Source organism: Scomber japonicus, chromosome 9 (genome assembly GCF_027409825.1).
Source record: "Scomber japonicus isolate fScoJap1 chromosome 9, fScoJap1.pri, whole genome shotgun sequence".
NCBI lineage: Eukaryota > Metazoa > Chordata > Actinopteri > Scombriformes > Scombridae > Scomber > Scomber japonicus.
Genome location: NC_070586.1, coordinates 28,473,753 through 28,490,532, shown reverse-complemented (window position 1 = coordinate 28,490,532; position 16,780 = coordinate 28,473,753). Strand labels below are relative to the sequence as shown.

Genomic DNA, 16,780 nt, shown 5'->3' with positions numbered 1-16,780 from the left:
AAATATCGTGCCTACCATAATGTTTGAAAGCTGAACTAAATTACTCCAATAGTTTCTGACCACAAGACCAACTGACAGGTATCCTTTCTGCTGGGTCTGGTCTCTCTTGTAGCTGCTCCTCAGTTGCTCAACATAAGCATTAAAGCTTTGTATAAGAAGCTGCATTCTTGTTTAGGGAGAAGAGGGGGGGGGGGGATAAATTAGACTAAGACTTATTATTTATTTCTGAATGTGATGTAAGATTAAGCTTTATTTTACCTGTCAATCACCAGCTCCAATAAGACAATATGGGAGTGCTGATTGAATGCATCCTCTCCCTCCACAAAGTCATACCGCTCCAGCAGGGCTACCAAGTCCAGGTTACAGGAGAGTTTGTCCGGGAACTTCCAGGAGGAAAAGTGGACCGGTCCGGTTCTGGAAAAGACGTCCAGAATAGCTCCTTGAAGGTCGACGAGGTCTTTCCGGAGACTATCGATGCAGTCTTGACGACCTAACAACTGACTCATTTCTGACAAGTTGGCTTATATGTGTATTCTGAAAGTAATGGGAGTTAAGGTGTAGCTTGTTGACATCACGTCACCGTGACAACCTTAAAAAAGTACTACAACTCCCATGATGCTTTGCGGCTTGTTTCCGGAAGCAATACGTCTCCATTGAAGAGCGGGGTCAACGACACCGCGACGCAGTAAGTATTCAACTACAACAAAAACAGTCGTTTAGCTGCGATTAACCGCCTCGATAACACATACATGAAAACATAAGTGTGCATATAACGGATATTTGTGGTTGGTTGTTTACAGTTGACTTGAAGCTTGATACAAAGACACAGCCATGCCGCCTGGGCCTGTTCAAATTGTTCAGCCGGAGCCTGGCATCAAGGTAATGCTGCCGCTGCTAGCTAAAGTTAGCATGCTAGAAAACTCATGCACAATGAAGTAGTATACCGTGAAAACTGTCATAGTGAGGTCTATGTATTATCCAGATTATCGTGTTTTAGAAATAATAGTGTTGTAGAGTTTTCTTATATTTTGTATGCTTTAAATGCCGAGTTGTAGTCGCCTTTATTAGCTTGGTGGTAGGGGTGTTAATGTTTTTTAGTTTTAATATCTGAAATGTTTAGTCCAAACCTCAGCAAATAAAATGTAACCTAAGCTGTAAGTGTGCGGGTGTGTATGGTCTGTTAGAGGCTACTTTTGGGACAATACTTATACTTAGGATAGTTAGGAGAATACAATAATCACTTCATTGACGAAGACCGTGTCCCCAATTGGGAAAATTGTGATATTTTTGGGTCAGTGATTTAAGTTGGTTAAAGAGTAAGAGTTAAGGATACGTAAGTAGCAGTCTATGTAATGTCCCCCCAAAAGACCCTGACCTGATATGTGAGTATTTGTGTGATTTGGCATTGTAAGTACTTGAAGGCTCTAGTGTTGATATTCAGTCAGCGATAACTTTGGGGATATGTGCTTATTTTAACATTGTCCTAGTAAAGTTCTGTCTGAAAGATATTAAGTTGCGGAGCTTGTTTTTTTTTAATTCTATGTTAAGCAGTCTTATATACTGAATCCTAACAAATGTAAATCTTGTCAACAGAATGACGCACCACCAGAAGAAACCCCGGCCACCAAACCCATCGTTGGTATCATATATCCACCTCCTGAAGTCCGAAACATTGTTGACAAGACAGCCAGCTTTGTGGCCAGGTTGGTTGCTCCAGATGTGTCAAATGTATTTAATACAGCTGGAATCTACTGGTTTTTATGTCCATGAGAAAAACCAACTCTTACCTTGTCATTTCACAGGAATGGGCCTGAATTTGAAGCAAGAATCCGGCAGAATGAAATCAACAATCCAAAGTTTAATTTCCTCAACCCCAGCGACCCATACCATGCCTACTACCGTCATAAGGTTAATGAATTTAAGGAGGGCAAAGCGCAGGAACCATCTGCAGCTATACCTAAGGTTATGCAGCAGCAGGCCATGCAGCAATCCCAGCAGCTCCCTCAAAAAGTAAGTAATTTCATTTTGTTGTGCGATTACATTTGATTTGTTTTCCAGTCATTATTTGGGGTCATTAACTTTTTTTTTCCTGCTTCAAAAGGTGCAGTCACAGGTGATTCAGGAGACAGTGGTACCCAAAGAACCTCCTCCTGAGTTTGAGTTCATTGCAGATCCTCCATCAATCTCAGCATTTGATCTGGATGTTGTCAAGCTGACTGCCCAGTTTGTTGCCCGCAATGGCCGCCAGTTTCTTACTCAGCTCATGCAGAAAGAACAGAGGAACTACCAGTTTGACTTCCTGCGGCCGCAGCACAGCCTCTTCAACTACTTCACCAAATTAGTTGAGCAGTACACTAAGGTGAATAACTGCGCCTTTTGTGATTTTATTTTCATTCTTTAGTTTTGTTGTGATGCTAAACTATATTTTGTTCTTGTCTCTCAACCTGTAGATTCTGATCCCTCCTAAAGGCCTACTGACCAAGCTGAAGAGAGAGGCTGAGCATCCAAGAGAGGTTATGGACCAGGTAATCACCTTTAACTGTGATTGTTGCTCAAATGAGGCATTTAACAGCCTGTTGCCCATGTTAATCAGCTGTCCCACTGCACATCCACCAGGTGAGGTACCGTGTTGAATGGGCAAAGTTCCAGGAGCGTGAGAGAAAGAAGGAGGAGGAGGAAAGAGAGAAAGAGCGGGTGGCTTATGCCCAAATCGACTGGCATGACTTTGTAGTTGTTGAGACGGTTGATTTCCAGCCCAATGAGCAAGGTAATAAACCCACAATAATTATAAGATTTCAAAGTGCAAGTCCAATGTGTATAATTCATTAATAATCTTTATTTGTATCTGTATTTCCACAGGCCACTTCCCCCCACCTACCACACCAGAGGAGCTTGGTGCTCGTATCCTAATCCAAGAGCGTTATGAGAAGTATGGAGAGAGTGAGGAGGTGGAGATGGAGGTTGAAAGTGAGGATGAGGAGGATGACCGTGAGGATCGGAATGAAGGCCATCCCTCACAGCCTGATCAAGACACACAGGTTCAGGACATGGATGAGGTAAGAAAACACTGAAAAGAAAATGATCCAAGGCAATTTTGTATTGTATTATTTATTGTTGGTAACAATAATTTTCCTTTGCTGCCTTTTTCAGGGATCTGATGATGACGATGATGGCATGAAGGCACCACTGCCACCAGACAACCCGATGCCACCCCCACTGCCCCCAACCCCAGACCAGGTTATTATTCGCAAAGACTACGACCCCAAAGGTAACAAATGCTTCCTTGTTAAATACTAAGTCCAACTCGCCTCTCTTAAGTTATAACATTTTTTATAATGTGTGTTGATCTCACGCCATCCTCTCCTTAGCTTCCAAGCCTCAGCTTCCAATCACAACTCCGGATGAGTACCTCATCTCTCCAATTACTGGTGAGAAGATCCCAGCCAGTAAGATGCAAGAGCACATGCGTATTGGTCTGTTGGATCCACGCTGGCTGGAGCAAAGGGACCGCAGCATCAGAGAGAGGCAGACCGAAGATGAGGTCTACGCTCCTGGTCTGGATATTGAGAGTAGCTTGAAACAACTGGCCGAGAGACGTACCGATATCTTCGGTGTGGAAGAGACAGCCATCGGTAAGAAGATCGGAGAAGAAGAAATCCAGAAGCCAGAGGAGAAGGTGAGTACAGCTGTGGGATTATATAGTACAAAAGTGACATGTAACTTGGTTTGATTTTTATTATTTTGGGGTTTTTCTGTAACTTTTTGTCCTTCTGTGGTCAGGTTACCTGGGACGGCCACTCAGGAAGCATGGCACGTACTCAGCAGGCAGCACAGGCCAACATCACTCTCCAAGAGCAGATTGAAGCCATTCACAAGGCCAAAGGGCTGGTGGGAGAGGATGACACTAAAGAGAAAATTGGTCCAAGCAAGCCCAATGAAATTCATCACCAGCCTCCCCTTCCCTCGTCTTCAGGCAATATGCCCAAACCCAGTCCTCCGATGCAAGTGCCTCGACCACCCTCCACTGTAAGTTACTTGAAAAGCAGTTCATCCATAATCAGATTAAATTATTTATCTTTATTTTATAACACACTAATGTGCTTGGTGACAGATGGCACCCCCAGTGCGCACCACTCTTCTGTCTGCTGTACCTGTAATTCCAAGGCCACCGGTGTCTCCTGTGGTGCGCCTTGGACCAGGACAAGTTTTAACACAAATGCCGCCCATGATTCCTGCTCCTCGCATCAATGTGGTTCCAATGCCGCCATCAGGACCCCACATCATGGCCCCTAGACCACCTCCCATGGTTGTCCCAACTGGTACGAAAGTTTCCACACAATTATCACATTGAAAATAAATAACCCATTGTTAAGCAAATCAATACTTGTTACTTTTTTTTCCTCATAATTTTAAATGAAATTATTCCCCTTCTATTTCCAGCATTTGTCCCCGCTCCTCCAGTGCCACAACCCCCAAGCGCTCCTGCACCGCCAGCTCACCCACCCCCACCTCATGAGGATGAGCCCGTCAGCAAGAAGATGAAGACAGAGGACAACCTTATTCCAGAGGAGGAGTTCCTTCGTAGAAACAAGGTATGTTAAAGCAGTGATGTATTGAAAATTTGTCGCGTTGGAAATTAACCAATGCCATTTGTCCATTTCCAAAGTGTATGATCTGCATGCAGACAAAATTCACAATACAGGATTGAAACTTTCTGCTGACCCCAAATTCATTGACAGATCATCAAATAAAATGTACTGATAGACAACAACTAATGAATGTTTATGAATTGCTAATGTCTTGTGTGTGTCGGTAATGTTTATGAATGTAGAAATGTGTACATTTTCAGTTCTTACTTTTTGTCAGCAAGTCAGCATCTTTGGCAATAAATGTAGATTTACCTGTAATGTACAGTCAAAATACTGATTGGGTCTGGTAATGTGCATCCAACTATCTTGCTGTAAGTTTCTCTATCATAACTTGAGCCTTGATTTATTTCTTTTTTCTCTCCAGGGTCCTGTGGCAGTTAAAGTGCAAGTCCCCAACATGCAGGACAAGACGGAATGGAAGCTGAACGGCCAAGTGCTAAATTTCACTGTCCCTCTCACAGACCAGGTATGTAGAACTTGCATTATTGTTTCTGTGTTTTTAATAATTGTATTGTAAAAACTGCCGAGTAAATGTGTAAATGCAATGTCTCCTCAGGTGTCTGTTATTAAAGTCAAAATCCATGAAGCCACAGGCATGCCAGCAGGAAAACAGAAGTTGCAGTATGAGGTAAACTTTTCTTCTGACCTCATTGAAAATGGGACGTCATGTGCACATTTATGTTAATGAGTGATTTAATAATAATAATACTTTTTTTTCCACTTGCAGGGCATTTTCATCAAGGATTCCAACTCTCTGGCTTATTACAACATGAGCAACGGTTCAGTCATTCACCTGGCACTGAAGGAGAGAGGTGGAAGAAAGAAGTGATCCCTGCACCAAGAGTACTATGATTTTGTACCATGGATGTTTTGTCACTCCTGTCATGTCATTTTAATTTTCTGATATTATTCAAAATTGTATTGTAATTTTCATCCAAAGTTGTGAGAAGAAAATGTTATACTTAAATGTGACTATGTGCTAAGTATACTGCCTGGCAGGCATGGCTTTACACCATTGACTCAACTCTAAATTTTCTCCATAATGATAATTCATTAAATAAAGGAATGGGAAAAAATCACAGTCTGCTTTTGTCGTTTATGTTTTTTATGTTCATGTTGATACTGAGGTTAAAAACTGGTGAATAACAATGTAATTAACAGACGTGATGAATGCCTTGATAGACAGACCACCCACTGCAGCAAAGGCACAGAGTAAATACTGGAGTGAAAAGGACGTCTTGATTAAATTGATGGTGTACTTGGAGGTTTGCCCTGGAGTACATTTTGGATTGGTGTTATTACTGGCATTTTTAAATCTAATTTGATGGATTATGGAGGCTAAAGACATGAAACTCGCAGCGCAGGACAGGAAGGCAAGTTTCTCAAGATTTAAGATCACTTCCAAGAGCATCCACTAGGGGCGACACCACCATGAGTTTGAGCCAAGGCAGAAATCCAACCACCCCAGGGCGACTGGTCGAGCCAAAATCAGTCCAGCGCACTCGGGATGACAGGACAGGACCGAGCCACCGCCAGCCGTCACCATGTTTAACGTTAACTAGTCCTTTAACTAGCACTTAGTTAGTGAATAGCGAACTATGCAAAACAAGCTGATAATATAAAACCAGTTTGGTGAAGGTGGGTCAATATAGATGTACTTTTGGGTTGTGTCGTTACAAGCTCCTGAGGCTAAGTTTAGCAACTTAGCTGGCTAATGTTAAATCTGACAAGTTAACCGAGCTAGCTCTTTGATGTCTATGAGCTGCCAGCTGTAGACTGACATTAGATGATATTTAGCAAGTTAACAGTAGGTGAAAAGCTTAATTTACATCGAGAAACATAATGGCGTCGATGAAGTTTGATAGGACAACATATGCTGGGGTGCAGTTTTGACTTTGGGCTGTCAACAAGCTCGCTGACGTTAGCTAGTCTGGCTAACCAGCTAGCTGTGTAGTAGCTACCATGGCCAGGATAGAAAACGGCCGTCAGTCGGTGGACACTAGGAGTATCCGGACCATCAGCAGCAGCCACATTGACGATGAAAGCTCCTTTGGATCCGACTCGGAGATCAACGGCTTCACCAGCGACAGACAAACTGACAAATATGGATTTATTGGCGGGGCACAGATGTACACGGAGGCATCGTAAGTTTGTTTCAACTCGTAATTGTCCAATTCATTCCATCAGTGTTGCCTCGTCTAGTACTCCCGAGCTCACTATAATATGGGGATGACATTTGTAATCCACTTAGGGCAAAGTAGAGAGTATGGAGAGAGAGTGTAATCTAGTTAAGATGACTCGTTGTCTGGGTGGCTCTGCACAACACAGCTCCCAACCAGCTGCGTGGCACACTGTGGTTATAAACCCAGTGTTTGACTCAAGGCTAATATAAACACCAGTGGCAAGCTGACCAAGATAGATAAACAAGGACCATCATTTTTCCTCAAACCATTTTCTCGTGTAGATATTACTTACAGCATAGTCTCTTTGTGGAGTAAAGCTGAAAAAACTATTCACACTGTCCCGTTTGTTTTTGAATGAATTCACTCATTGCCTTTGAGGCAACTTGCAGAATGTTTTTTCTAAGAGGGACTTTATGTCTTTCTTCCCTTTCCACTGGGGGCCTGAAGCCTGCATTACAGCACTGAAATAGTGGAAGGACTGAATGAAAGTTGTGCCAAGCACTGGCTGGCTGGGAGCTTCCTGTTTTCTGGAGTTTTGGCAGACTTGGAGCCTCAGCTCTGGTGCCCTGTTACTAGAGGGCCTCTTTTGGCTCACAGTTTTATAGGTATTCCCAAAACCCAGGGTTTAACTTGCACTGTTTGGCAGTCATTGAAAGTAACTCATCATGCTGAAGGTCTTTCAAAGCTGAAGCAGGAGTATAACCTATTGCGCTGATCCATAGCATATAGCCTACTGCCTCTTTTAAATGAAGGAGGGATGCTAGAAAAAAGAAACTGTCTTTTGAAGAAGCTTGAACCCTACAATCACAGGCCTGTGCTGATGAGATAATTACATAGTTTAGTAAAGCATCAGACCTCATTCATAATGTAGGTTAAAGCTGCCTACGTTTTCTCCTTCAGTTGGAGAATATTATGTGCGGTCTCTAATTTTATTCACGGCGGCTTGTAAATGTTTAAAGTTAAATTACATCACAAGAAAGACAAATACTCACTGCAGCCCTTTGAGGTTAAACGGGCTTTACCATTGACTGGGCTTCAGCTGCGTTTGTATCTTTTATTGTGTCCTCAAAACAAGTCTAGTGGTTGCTATTTTTGACTCATTTCATGGCACAGTTTACTGCCTGCACATGAGCCATGGCCACACACGCTGGTCTGACGATCTGAGCACCGCTCTTTGTTTTGTTACGCCCTCTTTTATAGAGCTCCTTGCAAGTGTCTTTCTTTGTGCTTATTCAGTTGTTTATTTTAAGTTATTACAAGTTTAGTTCAGGCTGAACCTGTTAGACAGTGTATAAACCTTTTCTACCTGCTCCATTCTGCATCTCCAAAAATAAGAATGAGTTAAGATTTAATGAGTCATTTGATTGAATATTGCTAAAATGTTTAAAATTGTTGAATTGATTACTCTTGTCTTGTCTGTGTTGTGTCTCCAGAGCTCAGGATGTGCCTCCAGAAGTGCTCCGGCAAAGAGAGGTGAAGTGGCTGGACATGCTCAGCCACTGGGACAAGTGGATGATCAAGAGATTCAATAAGGTCAGCGCAAAGTGTGAACTCAATAATGCAAAACATCAAGTAGCTTGTTTGCATTGACACGTATGGTGATAGTCATGTGGATCAGCCACATCGGAACTGGTTCAGTTTTTCTACTGGGTTACTATAAAGCTGGTGTCTCAGCTTTACCGCTGTTGTCTCCAGGCAACAGCTTAGTTTTGTACACATGATCAGACAAGGCAGATGTTTAAAGTATTTGATTGCACAAGGACGAGACCGCTGTGGACACATTGTTTGCAGCTTCACTTGCCGAGCTGGTTCTGTGCAAAACGCTGTCAGCAATTCTGCACGGAGCTGCAACTTCACCCCGTTTCCATGAGTCAGCAGGACAGGACACGACCCATCCCTTTATCACACCATGCACCATGTGACAAATTGACAGTCTCAGATTCAGGGTGGGGCTGTGTTGACTTCATGACAAACGTTGTAATCAAGGCGCAAAACACGCTGTGGGTATGAACTGCAGCTGTAGTCAAGAGCAGAACAGCTCCTCAGAGTGAAAAATGAATTGAGCTGCAAGCAGTTTGCTTTTGCTTGTTTTGTAGATAAACGCAAAGGTTAGGCAGTGAAGGTCAGGGTTTCTAATCTCTTATTGTACTTTACTTCACAGTGACTTGACAGAAATCATACTCTTTAAGGAAGTGGGCAAGTGTTATCAGAAAAAGGGTGTAGAGAAATGTTAACGTGAGAAAAAGCAGTAGCAGTGTCAATTACAGACTGTAACAGAAGGATAAATGTTTTCACTTCAGGTCAACCAGTCTGTTGTGTCAGCAGTGGCTTGTGTAAAAGGAATTATAACTGGCACACGTTGCACAAGTAATGTTTCTGGTTTACAAGGTGATGATAAGTTGCACAGCTCTGCATTTAACAGGAGGGCATGTTAAATATGCACCTATCTGTATTTGTTGTTGTCCTCATCTCACCCTGTCATACCGTATACGTCCTGTATCACTTCCTCTGTACTCGCAATAATAACAAAGTAAGAAGGTTGTACATCTCTATACACAGAAAAAAAATCAGTTCATTGAGACCAACAGATTCCTCTAAAATGATTATGGAGGTCAGGAAATTGTATTTGGTTATCAAATGGAAGTGATATTAGACAAAACTCCCAGGAATCTCAGGAATGTTGGCATTATCACAGCTTTAAAAGGTCTTTGATCAGTTACAGGCCACATGTATATAAAACTGAAAATTAATTTTCAGTAAACCTTTTTCCACAGAAACATATTTTGCCTTGTCATCATAGGAAACATATAGATATAAGTAATAACATTAACGATGGCTCCACTCAGTCTTAGTACCAAGTGCTTTTTTTCTCCTGTAAGATGTCAAAGAACTAAAACATCCTACTTGCTGTGTTTATATAAAACAAGTATTAAGTGTTGTTGGTTATGTCACAACCACAGCTTATCTGATGCAACTGTCTTTGAGACTTTAAGGACAGCGAGAACTTTGTAGTAAGTGTCACCGACTGTGTGAAAAAGTGTGAAGAAAGGAAGTCCAGTACACATACCAGCTCGCATTATGCCATTCTTGGCTTGTGGCAAACCATCATCACAGACTGTATGTTGGCTTTGTGTCCTGGTTTATTTGGTGAACTCGTCTTCCTCTGTGTCTCAGGTGAGGCTGCGGTGCCAGAAAGGAATCCCTCCCGCGCTCCGAGGCCGCGCGTGGCTCTATCTGTCAGGAGGGAAAGTGAAGAGAGAGCAGAACCATGGAAAGTTTCAGGTCCGAAACCTTCCTCTTTCACTTCCTCGTCACAGCTGCTTTGAATCCATATTTGGATTCGTTTCATGTTTAAGATTCATTTGAAAATGTAACTGAAACTGTGGGTGGGAACCAGTGTTACTTTCTTACCCGAGAACCCTGATGTGGTTTTCTGAGACTGGTGCCACTTCACTTTTAGTGCTGTTAGTTTACAAATTAAAAATGAACAGCTGTTTAAAAGCTAACAAAATACAAATAATGAAATACAAACCTTTACAAGAAATAAGTATTTCACTGATAAGTAAAATTTGGAAAATATCCACTCTCTGAATTGTTTGATTTGAAAGCACATTGTTATCAATAATGTTAATTTGGAAAAAAACAGATCTCACAGTGTCCTCCATGTGTTTTGTCAGGAGTTGGATAGCCAACCAGGAGACCCCAAATGGATTGATGTCATTGAGAAAGACCTTCATAGACAGTTTCCATTCCATGAAATGTTTGTGGCACGGGGAGGACACGGGTAAGCTGTTCACAGGAACTCATGACATAGTCCTGCTTGACTTATTTTTTTGACTTTATCTTAACTATTTTGTGTGTGTGCACATGTCGTGACCCTCTGCAGGCAGCAGGACCTGTTCCGTGTTCTCAAGGCCTACACTCTGTACAGACCAGAGGAGGGATACTGCCAAGCTCAGGCCCCCATTGCTGCTGTACTGCTCATGCATATGCCTGCTGAGGTATGCCCTCCCTCCACCACAAACTCCACAAAAACTACACCCCTTGGCGTAAAAGTGCTATCACCATATGTCGGTAGACCCTGTAATATTGTCTTGGCTGTGCAGTGTTTCTCCTATGTTCGTGTGCTGCTGTAGAATTATGAGCACTGCTGCTAAAATTTCACATGATCATTGATATGAATGATAATTATCATGTAATTGTTTAGAGTCGCTGAGTAGTGCATCAAATCCCAGAATCCTCTCTTTCTTCATTCTCTCATTTAAAGGAAATCTATGTGAAAGCTGCTATAAGGAATCAGACAGTGCATAATGTTAGCAGTAGCTTGTTAGTCTGGCAGTAAATGTACAAAACAGACTACTGCTTGTCACTCAATAAATGCTGCAACTTCTCAAACCAAGAAAAGTCTGTTGTTTCTCCAACTGCTGGAAAAGTAAAGGGAGAAACAATGCTATGTATTTATTGGGTGTCTGCACCAGTACTAAAAGACAAAGCTTTTTATTTGATCATGTGTGGTCTTGATAAAAGTATTTTAGTGCTGAATAGCTGATAAACAGATTGCAGACAGATGATGTAATCTACAGTAACATTTGGTAGCTGCTCTGTTTACTGAATAATAGATCAACAATTAGGACATCATAACAGCACGCCTGGTGAATTTACAAGGATTGTCATAATATTACGTATAAACAGTCATTTACTAATTGAGTATTGTTGGATCATCTCTAAAAATGTTTGATTTGATATCCTCAGCAGTTTAAGTCTTAATGCTCAGCTTCAGTTCATCATTCCTAACTTAGTTATATCTGTTTGTAATTATCGACCACTGTGGCAAGTATCACGTGAATAAAGTAACTTGAGAGTCACAGAGCTCTAAAGCTGCTTGTGTTTTGGATGTAAGAAAGTACAAAAATAATCGCATGTGTCTTGAAGAATTTCTCAGGAAGTATGTTAACATAATCCAAATGCAAACAAACGGATGGAAGAAGTCATGGAAGAATTACAGCAGAAGTTAAAATTAACCAACTGGGATATGTTGAAGATAAAGAGAATGTTGAGGATTTAGATACTGCTGATTTGCTTGTGTCCTAATGTGGCTCATGTTTGTTGTATTTCCAGCAGTGATTGAGTGACTCCGTAAATGCAGAGTCACTTATCTCTCTCTCTCTCTCTCTCTCCACAATGTTTATTATGGAAGAATTAAAAATATATTTGCTCTTTTCTTTTACTATCAAAGTCGAGTGTCCAGTGTTGACTTCCATGTGAGCAGACAGATAAAAGTCCTGTAAAATGAACTGTTCCCCTCTGTTTCCTGACATCATCTGTATGTGTTTCCACAGGATGCCTTCTGGGGGCTGGTCCAAATTTGTGAGAAGTACCTTCCTGGCTACTACAGTCCTGGCCTGGTGAGACTGAAACACGTGTTATAGTGCTGCCATGTGTGATGACATCAGAAGGAGGATATTACTCGATTGCAGTTTGTTGTTACAAGACACTAGCTCTTATTTTAGAGTTTACTGCAATTACACTAAAACTATAGTGCATTTTGCAGATGGAAGCAATGTGGCAATTTTTGATACTATAATTACATCACAATAACATATCTTCTGTAATTAATTCTGCCTGGTGTCTTCTTTTCAACAGCATTTCTTTCTTATTGCGTAATTCATTTAAAATGAAAACCAGATTTACTCATGAAATGTTTCCTCGTGGAAGCGCAGAGCTGCAAAAGAAAGTGTTACAAAATCTGTCTTATCATGCACACAAACACTTCCAGCAATATGATGCATTTGAACTGGTTTATTTTTAATAGGTGAACATGTACATGCATGTCAGGTTTCAGCCTCAACAATACAGAGCACAATGGCTTTTGTTTTCTCTCTTAATGCTTTCCTACCTGTGTCTCTTTCAGGAAGCTATACAGTTAGATGGTGAGATCCTGTTCGCACTGTTGCGACGTGTCTCGCCGCTAGCCTTCCGCCATCTGGAGAAACACAAGATCGACCCCATCCTCTACATGACCGAATGGTTTATGTGCGCCTTCTCCAGAACGCTGCCCTGGGCCTCTGTGCTGCGAGTCTGGGACATGTTCCTCTGTGATGGTAACCCTGCCTTATAGCACTCTATTCACAGTGGTACCTTATTTTGTTCAAGTTTTGTTTCATGACCATCACACTCTGTAACTCATTCCCCTCGCTCCTCTCCCTCCTCAGGAGTCAAGATCATCTTCCGTGTGGGTTTGGTGCTGCTGAAGTGCATGCTGGGGAGCCGTGAGAAGCTGAAGGCCTGCCAGGGCCAATATGAAACCATGGAGCTTCTCAGAGCCATAGAGCCCCGATACATGCAGGAGGGCTTCCTTGTCCGAGAGGTAAGAATATTAAGGAGTAGTGTGTTAGAGAATATTCTAATGTAGGACTAGAGTTCAATTAGTTTGTTCAATAAATATCTTGAAAGCTGTATGTCACACACAGCGATACGTACAGGCAAACATGCATAATAATTCCCATATTTTCTTCACAGTCCTCATAATATATTTCCATCTGTTTGTTTTTTTCTAATGCTGCAGTGTAAGTGCATGAAAACTGCAAATTACAAACTCTAAATTACATACTGAATGTGTTAGATATAGAGAAGTAGTACATTTTGAAAAAGTGAAACTTCCCTTTAGTTGCGTGTCAGTTTTTCAACATGAATGGCGTTACATTTGGTCGGCATAAACTGAGGTTTTGCTGAAGTTATGGGCGGCCTTTGTCGATGACAAGAAGTCATATTCCACAGACATAATCCTTTGATGAAGTAGTGGAGGGTTGTGTCAGTCATGGTGGATATGGAGCTGACAGAGAACAATGAGTGTTCACAAATGCAGCCAAGGGAATAGAAGAGCATGAATTAAAGTGACACAGAGATAAATTGATTGAGTGCTGGCTGGACGGTGTCTGGTTACGTTGCCAAGCCTTGTGTGACTCTCTGTCCAAGCTAACAATACCCCCTCTTATGTGTTGGGTTGTCTTGATTGCGGTTGACCACGCAAACCCACCAGCCAGACGCCCTTTGGCATTTTTCTGACAAAGTTCACATTTTTAATACAATAACTGAACATGAAAGAATCATATTTTCCACCAAGAACTTTTCTTTTGTTTTTGTTTTTTTGCCTCACATTTCCATTGAAATTGATAGACATGACTCTGGCTGTGACCTGATGATGTGTCTCTTCCTGACGCAGATTCTGGAGATTCCAGTAACAGCGCGAGACGTGGAGAGAGAGCACCACTCCCAGCTGAAGCGCTGGAAGAAGAACCGCGGTGAGCTCAATTTCAAATCGCCTCCCAGGATGCACGGCGCCCGGCTCATCATGTTGGCGGAGCCGCCCAGGCGCCAGGACCTGCAACAGAACCCCACCATCGTAATCGAGGTGCCCCAGCCGGCCGCACAGCTGAACAAGGGCAAGGAGGAGAAGAAAAGCAAGAAGAAGAAGAGCATGAAGAAAAGCCAGCTCACTGAGGAGATCCCTAACCCTTACCCTCTCCTCAATGACTGTCCTCCACCTCCACCTTCCGACCCACCGGCCCCTCCTCCGGTCCGTAGTGAGACACCAGAGACCGCGCCAGAGACCGCGCCAGAGACTGCGCCACAGACCGCGCCAGAGACCGCGCCAGAGACTGAACCGCACTCACCTCACCAGCAGCAAGCACCTCCCACAGCCCCTTCCCCCACCAAAGAGTCGCCCCTTCAGCGATCCACACAAAGCCTTAGCAGCACAGAACAGGATACATACCTGTAACTCCACCGTAGTTAGTGTGTGCGTGTGTGGACGCGTGTGTATGTGTGTGTGTGTATGTGTGTGCATGCGTGTATGTTTGTGTGTGCGTGTGTGTGGAAGAAGCACCAGCACCCTTCAGCCAACAACCAGCCAATAAAGTGTTGGACTGTTTTGTATTCACTTATTCATCTTAGACACCATTTTGCCTACAATATTATTGATATACACTAAGGCATCATTGCTCAGTGTAAAACTAGTTTGATGCTTGCGCCAATTTTTTGTCCACGTGATGCTGATATTAGCTCCTCGTGATGCTTGACGCTTTTATTCTAACCATAAGTCTTAGTATTCTGTTTGCAAGGGAGACATGTTACGGAGAATTGGGAGAACAGCGAGGTGCCACAGCTTATGCAGTTTTTCTATACATTTCCACTCAGATTCAACACTATTGAGTTCAGTTGTAATATTTTGCAGCGGTGATTGTAGTCCTTTGTTGTTGTTGTATTTCTAATTCAAATGCTTTTGTAGTTCTCTGATGTCATTAGGGGCTTTGCCCACTAGAGGGCGGCCTCGCAGAGGTGCCAGCTGTATTTCCTGTTACATTCCCTGTTTGTAAAACTGAGCACAGCAGGGTTGGGATTCCTTTAAGGACTCAGTTTGGGAGGTATTATTATGAGATTGCGCTTACATTTTTTTCCTTGAGCATTTCATGTTTGACATTCTTACATTTGAATTGAAAATTGGTGAAATTGAGCAACAACCACATTGTGATCGTGCAAAAAGAATTATTTATTTCAAGTATAAACATGAAATGTGTAGTTTGTGCGTGCCTCGCTTGTGCACCACTTTTTTTCAAAGTGAGCTGTGTTTTAACTTCAATACTCACTGTGCCAGGCACTTCCAGCCACTTTGGAGCAGCAGTAATTCACGTTAGTTAGTTTGGCAACAGAGAGGAGAACAGCAGACATTCCTCACTGTATGACACATTCCTGCCTTCTTAAAAGCTAATCAGTCTCGAAGCTGTCTTTTGCCAAATGCAAATCTGTATAATATATGTATTTGTGCATGTGTTTCCTGTGACAACTTGGACAGCGAGTGCTTGCAAATCACCTAATGGTGCTGACCTTCCAACAAGATCGGACAGTGTGTTCTCTGTCTGTTTTTTTTTTTTAATGTATACTTTGCTAGAATTTCCAAAGCAGATCATGACTGTTGTTTGACCTACAACCGCTACCTGTGACCAGGATTATTCTGTTACTACAGTCGAGAGGGATCACATGATTGCAACTTCTTTTTGGGATATTTCTGTTGAGAACTTGGCTCTTTTTTTTGGGAAATACGGAGACATGCCAGGGATGTGAGGCTGTTTTCAAAAAATGTAAGACAATCTTTTTCTTTTGGCAGTTCAAGTGTGTTTACTATCTTTTATCACAATGATAAAGGGAGTTTTGACACGCATAAGCACTTGTGTAAAATGTGTTTATGTATGCAATTAATCTAAAAAAAAAAAAGCCTCTGCTGCATGTTTAGGTCACTTATAAAAACCAATGGGGGTTAAAGAATAACACACTTTCAAGCCATCACTTGCCTGTATGTCATAGTTTTTTAGTTGCTTCTATTAAACACCTCACATTTGGCTGATGTTATATTTTAATTTAATGCTCATTGTGTAGATAAGACATGTAAAATAACAATTTGTTTTGTAATGAAATCTATTTTTCAATGTATAATGCTATATTTTATTGAGCAGTTACAGAAACTGCAGAGGAGACATTGGAATCATTTGCAAACCTTGCAGTATATTTTAGAGCTACATTTGTAACACTAGAAAAAAACTAGTTTGTTCATGGGGAATTTGGGGAAAACCTTTGCCAGTGAAAATGTTTATTCTTCCTCTGGAGACAGAGTGGTATTATTATTATACCATTCACAGTACAGTATCACAGCATCATGAAATAAAATGTTACAAATAAAAATTTGTCTAAAGCTAACTTGAAATATTTATGTTTCCTGTTTATTTTTCACTTTTTATTGTCACATACTGTGAGTATATAATGTATTGGTCCTGATCAAGCTTTCTGCTGGTTGTCACTTTGTTGTGTACCATGTGTTGTTTTCACCAGCAGATGGAGCACCAGAGTCATCACTTTAAATGACTTCAGCAGTGGCTGCTAAAGTGGACACAACAG

The 16,780-nt window shown here is 41.8% G+C and overlaps 3 protein-coding genes across 3 annotated transcripts; 2 read left to right on the top strand and 1 right to left on the bottom strand.

Annotated features, from left to right (window-relative positions):
- Positions 1–254: 254 nt before the first annotated feature.
- On the bottom strand, positions 255–506 carry ccdc157 (coiled-coil domain containing 157). Its single transcript, XM_053325900.1, has one exon. It carries the CDS (start codon positions 504–506, stop codon positions 255–257), a length of 252 nt encoding a protein of 83 aa, XP_053181875.1.
- A 123-nt stretch (positions 507–629) lies between these two features.
- On the top strand, positions 630–5,724 carry sf3a1 (splicing factor 3a, subunit 1). The gene is made up of 16 exons (XM_053325054.1): positions 630–685; positions 801–879; positions 1,594–1,703; positions 1,803–2,010; positions 2,102–2,359; positions 2,451–2,525; positions 2,617–2,767; positions 2,860–3,056; positions 3,151–3,268; positions 3,369–3,676; positions 3,781–4,026; positions 4,112–4,319; positions 4,441–4,592; positions 5,014–5,115; positions 5,206–5,277; positions 5,377–5,724. The coding sequence occupies exons 2-16, from the start codon at positions 832–834 to the stop codon at positions 5,476–5,478; spliced, it is 2,355 nt and encodes a 784-aa protein (XP_053181029.1). The 5' UTR covers positions 630–685; positions 801–831; the 3' UTR covers positions 5,479–5,724.
- Positions 5,725–6,156: 432 nt separating this feature from the next.
- Positions 6,157–16,576, top strand: LOC128364512 (TBC1 domain family member 10A-like). Its single transcript, XM_053325055.1, has 9 exons — positions 6,157–6,793; positions 8,266–8,365; positions 10,007–10,114; positions 10,510–10,616; positions 10,719–10,833; positions 12,172–12,237; positions 12,744–12,933; positions 13,045–13,199; positions 14,055–16,576. The coding sequence occupies exons 1-9, from the start codon at positions 6,612–6,614 to the stop codon at positions 14,610–14,612; spliced, it is 1,581 nt and encodes a 526-aa protein (XP_053181030.1). The 5' UTR covers positions 6,157–6,611; the 3' UTR covers positions 14,613–16,576.
- Positions 16,577–16,780: the final 204 nt, after the last annotated feature.